General features: G+C 52.7%; 1 protein-coding gene across 1 annotated transcript in view; it reads left to right on the top strand.

The window, feature by feature from the left end:
* Nucleotides 1-761: 761 nt before the first annotated feature.
* Nucleotides 762-7,650, top strand: part of ABTB3 (ankyrin repeat and BTB domain containing 3) — a 319,893-nt gene continuing 313,004 nt past the window's right edge. The window contains exon 1 of the mRNA XM_061125434.1: nt 762-2,432. Coding sequence (XP_060981417.1) covers nt 1,289-2,432 — 1,144 coding nt within the window. The 5' untranslated portion in view covers nt 762-1,288. The remainder of the gene's footprint in view (nt 2,433-7,650) is intronic.

The following is a 7,650-nucleotide window of genomic DNA, read 5'->3' as shown; positions in this document are numbered from 1 at the left end:
AGAGAGTCCGACAGGGCTTAGCAACTAAACCACAGAAAGACTTCCCTCCAGTCCACCCCCAGGCACTTGAAGGATGGACTCAGGGTCCTCCTGGCTACTAAAGGAATGTAGTTCACGAGCCCTGGTGGCTGTTCGCTAATGTCCAGAGACAGCCTTCCAGCCTTGTCCATTCCTTATCCCTCTGCTTGTCTGGTTTCTCATCTCCACTCTGGCAAACTGGGTCTGAAAGAGGGCAGCATTAATTGTGTTGGGGACTCGAAGGTGGGGGAGGCAGGAAAGGAAGAAAAAACGTACTTTGTGTACTAGAGAAAGAAAAAGGAAAGTGAAATCCGAAACTCAAGGGCAGAAAGCGACCCCAAGCAGACACGTTGTGAACCGCTGGGGGGAGCACAACTCGGTGGGTGGGTGGGTCACCTGTCCAACTTACCCTTCTCCAGGTCTGGTATCAAAGCCGAAGCCTGAAGGGTAGGGACAGCAGGGATAATCATCCTGCTTTTCTAATAATCATCCACGTTTCTAAGCTCCCACTGCCCCCCCCCCCCCCAACACACAGCCACCCCCAGTTCTCAGGCCCCAGCTCCCCACTTCCTGCAGCCTCGGTCCCAGGCCGGGGGCGTGTTTGAGGGGCGGGGCTACGTGGAGCTGAGGAATATATATTTATTTATTTAAAGCTAATTAGCATCCTCCAATCCCATTGGCTCTCCGCCGGCCCTGCTTTACATACGCCCGCCCCGCTGGCTGCCCAGGGCTTGCGGGGTTCGGCAGGGTTTGCAGCCGCCGCGGTCGCTGCTGCTCTTCAGTGCCGGGCGGGCGAACACCGAGTGAACCCCGGCCCGGGAGCCGGGAACTGGGGAGCCGAGAGCCAAGAACTAGCTGCTGGCGGAGCTGCTGCCGCGGCGGCATCTGAATAAATTTCCGTCCTACGAACACCGAGGCCGGCGTCCAGCGGCTTCTGCGCCCAGCCCGGCCCAGTAGGGAGCGGATCAGACACTTTTATTTTATTTTGGAAGAAAGGGGCGAGTCCGGCGTGAGCTTCTCCCCCGGCCTGACTCGCTCCTTAGCGCGCCCCAGATCCGGCCTGGGCTCTGGAAGATGACTCCCTGGTGTGCCCTGTGGATTCCAGCGGCGACGGCTCGGGGAGGCATCCGAAAGTAGTCACACTTGGTAGCAGCGGCTGGTGGAAAAGTGAGCCGAAGCGGCGCCGACTCGGCTCTTCCCGCGCCCCGGCGCCCGCTGCTCCTCGCTGCTCCTTCCCCTCGGCTCCCCGGCGGCATGAAGTGGCGCAGCGATGGCCAGAAGAGGTAAGAAGCCGGTGGTGCGGACGCTGGAGGATCTAACGCTGGACTCGGGTTATGGTGGCGCGGCGGACTCAGTCCGCTCCTCCAACTTGTCCCTGTGCTGTTCCGACTCGCACCCGGCGTCCCCGTATGGCGGGAGCTGCTGGCCGCCTCTAACTGACTCCATGCACAGCCGGCACAACAGCTTTGACACTGTCAACACTGCCCTGGTGGAAGACTCCGAGGGGCTGGACTGTGCCGGCCAGCACTGCTCGCGGCTGCTGCCGGACCTCGACGAGGTCCCCTGGACCCTCCAGGAGCTGGAGGCGTTGCTCCTCCGCTCACGGGATCCCCGGGCAGGCCCGGTGGCCCCCGGCGGCCTGCCTAAAGACGCACTGGCCAAGCTGTCGACGCTGGTGAGCCGGGCGCTGGTACGCATCGCCAAGGAGGCACAGCGCCTGAGCCTGCGCTTCGCTAAGTGCACCAAGTATGAGATCCAGAGCGCCATGGAGATCGTGCTGTCCTGGGGCCTGGCGGCGCACTGCACGGCGGCCGCGCTGGCCGCGCTGTCCCTCTATAACATGAGCAGTGCCGGTGGCGACCGCCTGGGCCGCGGCAAATCGGCGCGCTGCGGCCTCACCTTCTCTGTGGGCCGCGTGTACCGCTGGATGGTGGACAGCCGCGTGGCGCTGCGCATCCACGAGCACGCAGCCATCTACCTGACGGCCTGCATGGAGAGCCTATTCCGGGACATCTACGCGCGGGTCGTGGCCTCCGGGCTGCCCAGGAGCTGCAGCGGCCCGGGCCCGGGCTCCAGCTCCGGCCCAGGCCAAGGCTCGGGCCCCGGAGCAGCCCCCGCAGCGGATAAGGAGCGGGAGGTCCCGGGAGGGGGGGCGGCGAGCGGCGGCGCCTGCAGCGCAGCCAGCAGCGCCAGCGGGGGCAGCAGCTGTTGCGCCCCGCCGACCGTCGCTGCTGCCGCCGCCGCCGCAGCCCCACCGGCAGCCGCCTCCAACCACCACCACCACCACCACCACGCCCTCCACGAGGCGCCCAAGTTCACCGTGGAGACGCTGGAGTACACGGTCAACAACGATTCCGAGATCTGGGGGCTGCTGCAGCCCTACCAGCACCTCATCTGCGGGAAGAACGCCAGCGGTAAGTGGCCGCGCGGGTGCCGCCCCCTCCTATCCAAAGCGGCCAACTCTCCTCGTAAGTTGGCCCTTCGGTCCCCTCCCGCGTCCTTTCGGCCGCCCGCTGCTATCGTAAGCCTCTGAGGGGACCGCCGATCTGAAGACGGCCAGAAGCCCCACCTAGTGCCTCCTGCTTTCGGGATGCGCTGCGCGTACTTGGCGCGGCTGGTAGGGTCCCAAGCTAGAGAGCTTGCGGTTCCGCCCGCAATCCCCGGCGGAGCCGCGGCTGCCTCCTGCAGGCTGTAAGAAGAACACAGCGCCACTTTGGGGGGCGATCATTTGCGCCTAGTATATATCTCTGCCAGAGCCCTGTGGGATTTTTGGGTTTTGTTTTTGACCTTAAAGATGACAAATACCCGGGCGAAGGAGTTTGGCTCCCTGGAACTCGGGAGGAGACGCTTTCCTCCTTCCGCCGCCCATTTCGCTTGCTTCCCGGCGCCCTCGGAACGCCGTCGGTGAGCTGGTGAAGGAGAGGCCCCGTGGCCGTAAAGGCAGACTGAGAGCTCTCTCGGCCTAGTTGGGGAAGCATGTACGTGGTGAGAGGATGGAACGGGCAATTTTTCTGGGGCAGTTTTTGAGGCCGGAGCTCACAGCTGGTGGGCGCTGCGCAGTGGACAATCCCCCTGATGGATACCTCCCAGCTCTTGCGGCCGTTGGCTGTCTGGGAGCTGCGGCTGTCACCACTTGGCTTAAGGGATCCCGTCAGGATGGGAGTGGGGCGGAGTTCCGGGGAGGCTGCCAGTTTAAGAGGTGGTTTCCAGCAGGTTCTGTCATTCCTTTCCGCACCCCCTATTTTGAAGGCCGGAGCTGGGTGGGTTTGAACCTGCAGTTCTGGTGGCGGAGGGGGTGGGGCCGGGGCGTTTGTTTTCGAGAGCTCGAGCTGGCGGTCCTGCCTGTCTGCGAAAGCCGGAGCTAGACACTTCAAAGCTTCAATTTTCCACAGGAAATGGTAGAAGTGTAACTGGAGACTCCAAAAGCGAAATAAAACTTTGTTACATATTCGGCGGTTTGGCTGGAGGCTGCGTGGTTGGAGCTGAAATGCAGTCTTTCTGGGCAGATTTCATTCATGTTGCTGCCTGTCAGTTTCCCCCGGGCCGAAGCAAGAGATGCAGCGGGCGCGGCCCGGCCTCTGGGGGTGCCAAGTGTGTGCGTGGGAGTGTGTGCGTATTTGTGAGACTGTGTGCGCGCATCCGCGCGTGTTTCTGTGGGTGTGCGCAGAAGCAAGCAGCTCCAGCAGAAGCCCTTTGGAAAGAGAACCTCCAGTTGTCAGTCTCCTCACCTGGCTTTGGTCATCGTTGGGGGAGGGGAAGGAAGAAGCAAAAAGTGTGTGTGTACGCGCGCGCGCGTGTGTGTGTGTGCGCGCGCGGGAGCGTGGGTGGTGGGGTCAGGTTGGCAACTCGCCGATGCTCATCAAGACTCCTCCCACATCTTCGCCAAAGCCCTTGCCCCTCTGCTGCCTGTCGGAGAGCGAAACCTCTATAGGGAGGATACCTGTAAAGCTTCCCATGCAGGGCCACCCCTACCTGTGAAATCCTGATGAGATGCAAACACCTGGGAGAAGGCATTGGTCTTTGTGTGCGTTTCTTCTGGAGGAGAATAAGGATTCACCTGTAAAACCCAGGAGCTTTGGACTGGATAATTTCTGTTTGAAACCCTGCCCCCACAAAAAGTACAGAGAGACTTAATTTTCTTCCCACCCGCGTGAGCCCACCGCCCCTGTTCTTACCTCCCCGCCCCCCAACCCTTACCTGCCGTTCCGACTGGAATCTCCTCCCACTCCTGTTTCCTTTGGGAAGAAAAGGATTACCCTTTGGACTCCAGTGTGGCTTTCCTGGTGGTTCAGATGTAAAGAATCTGCCTGCAGCGCAGGAGACCCGGGTTGGATCCCTGGGTAGGAAAGATCCCCTGGAGAAGGGAATGGCTACCCATTCCAATATTCTTGCCTGGAGAATTCCATGGACAGAGGAGCCTGCCGGGCTTCAGTGGACTACAGTCCATGGGATCACAAAGAGTGGGACAGGACTGAGCCAGCTGCACTTTCACTTCACTTGGGAATCTGGGTGTCCTGCTTCACCTCTGAGTTGCCCATTCTCTTGAAGTTGTGACTCTGGGTCATAACTGACTTTGCTTCTCTGGGCCTCAGTCTCCTCTTCTATATAATGAAGGCCTCAATCTATAATACACTCCCAGGTCCTCTTGTAGCTCTGTCTGTCTGTGTTAGTAGCCTCTATATTTTTTCAAGTTGGTTTTATTTTTATGATCTTTAGCATCTTTTAAAGACAGTTTTTGTGTTTATCCTTTTTGGAGTAAGTATAATTTGAGGAAGGAGGAGACCACAGAGCTGGTTTGGGGCAGGGTGAGTGTGTGGTGGTTGGGGTTTGCTCTCATTGCAGCATTTCCACACCACAGAGCTTAACTCGTAGGTCTCAGGGCCCCTTCCACCATCTTGTCGTATGAGACATACTGTAATTTCATTGTGATCTCTTCACCTCTTTTCCTTGGGCTTGTTAAAAATGGAAGGAAGCAGTAAGAAATGAGCAATTAATTTTTTAGGTATCTGAAACATACATTAAACATCAAATCTATTTCTTCAACTATTTTGCATGACATTCTTTCTGATCTGCAAGTCTTATTAAGGAGCCCATGCCTTACATAATCTTTCTCCCCCTTTAACTCAGTAGTGTCACTTATTCCTTCCTGAGATCATTTGTTCATCAATATTATTGAACAGTTACTAAATCTAGGCATTGAGCAAGTAGCAGTACAAGCTAATAACAGTTAACATGCATTCAATACCACTCTGTATATTGACCCATTTAACCCTCAACATTCACTTGGAAAGGTACTGCTATTATCCCCATTATACAGAGGAGGAAATTGAGGCACAGGAAACATAAATGTCTTGCTCTTTAGTGACAGATGAGTTCCCTGCCTTCAGGCTATCCTTGCTGCCCTTAATTAACTACGCAGTTGAACTGAGGCCCTTCTTAACCTGACAATCTTTCTATCCTAATTTATACACCGTTTGTTCCTATCAAACTGTACAGGACAGAACTGGATTTAAGCTCCCGGTACACAGCTTCTTAGATGCCTGTTGAGTTGAGCAAGCTGTTGTATAATATTGTACAGTGATATCCAGAAACTAATTGTGGAATTCTGAATTCCTTGAATCATCTTTTCAAGTCTTTCTACCTTGGTTGCCCCTTCTTACTGCCATCTCTGTACCTGTCCCCCTTTCTAATTTTCTGCACCTGTGACCCAAAGAATCAGGAAATGGATCACATGGGACTTGACTCAGAAAATAAAAGATAATTGGTTCTCAGTGAGGGCTTGCTGGCTTTGAAGAATCACATGCGTGGGCTTAGGGTGTGAACTCTGTGGTGGACTGTTTTACTTTTTAAAGCTGGTTTTATTCTTTCATTGACTCTCAGCTGTTTAGAGTATCTGGGGTAACAAATAAGACAACTCAGTGAGGGTTACATTTCAGTAGGGGGTTTAAAATTTGGCTTGATTGATTTTGCTAAAGCTCAATAAAGAGCAGGCAGAAGTGCTTCACCACACCATTATCTGTGCAGTCATTTACCTTAAATCCCATCAGAGCTGGCCAGTTCCCACTCATCCCCGAAGACTTGGTTCAAAAACTGTCTTTCAGGAATCTCTGTGAGGCCTTCCTTGATGCAACCCTTTTTTCCTCCCCAAACCTAGGCCTTCCACAGCCCTTTCCCCATCCAGTGGGAATCTTGACCCTGACTTTGCTCTAAGTGATTCCCTGTCGCACTGTGGCACTAACAGTTGAGTCTGTATCTTTATCATCTTTGTGTCTTTCTCCACATCACTCAGCACAGCACCTAACCCTCAGTAAATCCTGGGTACTATTTGTTGAATGATTATAATGAGCCCATTACATCTTTGAAATATAAAATTTACCCATCAGCTTCTGTAAAAGCCTGTGAAATCAGGTATCCTGGATTTGAATTTCAAGGCTTAGACTTTTCTAGCTGTGTGTTCTTATGTATTATACGTAATCACTCTGAGCCCCAGTTTCCTCAGCTGCAAAGTAGAGGTGATAATTATGAGGATTAAATGAAATTATTTATATAAATATTACAATCTGGTGTGTGACATATTTTAGTGGCCAAAATGGTGATGGTAGTCATACAATTCAGGCATAATGATATCTGTTATCTTTGTCTTATCCATTTGTTCAATGTGGATGGAACCAACAGTGTGCAGAATTTTAACCAAATCTTCCTTCCTGATATTCAAAGCATCAAATAAGTCAGTGCGCCCACCTCAGAGATTAACCTCATGCACATAGCCTCATTGCGAAGGTCACAAATAGATTGCTTGATCAAAGGAAAGTAGCTCATTTTATTGACTGTATTTCCTTAAAAAAAAAAAAAAAAAAGGCATCATTAGAGAAGGGCACCAAGGAGCTTTCTGGGTGATAGAAATGTCCTTTTGTTGATAGGGGTGTGGGTTCAGAGGTATGTGCCTTTGTCAAAATGCATTGCATTGTAAACTTAAGATATGTGTGTTTCACTGTATTGCAAATTACACTTCAGTAAAAAAGAAGACATAAAAAGAGCCACAGGCATCCTTGAATGGAATTTTGCTTTAAATGCAGAAAGAATTTGAAGAGAAGATTGCAAGAGGCAGTGTGGTGTGATGAAAGGGAGAGGGGCTTTACACTTAGAAAGATCTAACCTCAGATTTCAGCTCTGCCACTCTTCAGCAGGTGACTTAATTTTGCTGAATTTGTTTTTCTCATCTGCAGAGTGAGGATTACAAAACCAAAAAAGACATAAAAAAGGAAGAAAACCCACACCTATCACATAAGGGTGATTAAAAAAATTAGATCAGATGTGTGAAAGCAACTGCCACATTGTAGGCACTCGTTAATAGTGGCTTCCTTAAAAAACAGATTATTCAGACTGGAGATAATAATAATAAGGGGATTTTGAATAGTCTCATTCACTTCTGGGATCCCCAATCACTTCATAAACATTAATTAACATGAGCCCTCACCTCACCACCCCTGGTTTGGTGGGTAAGTTGGTGTTCAGGTCTTTTGCTTTTCTGTTGCTCCGTAGATTGAATGCTTACTCAGCTGTTTTCCTGGCTCACCCATCATCCCCCAAATCCACCCCCCCCACCCATCTTCCCTCAGATCCCCCGAGCTG

Source organism: Dama dama, chromosome 22 (genome assembly GCF_033118175.1).
Source record: "Dama dama isolate Ldn47 chromosome 22, ASM3311817v1, whole genome shotgun sequence".
Classification (NCBI taxonomy): Eukaryota; Metazoa; Chordata; class Mammalia; order Artiodactyla; family Cervidae; genus Dama; species Dama dama.
This window is presented reverse-complemented; position numbering and strand designations above follow the sequence as displayed.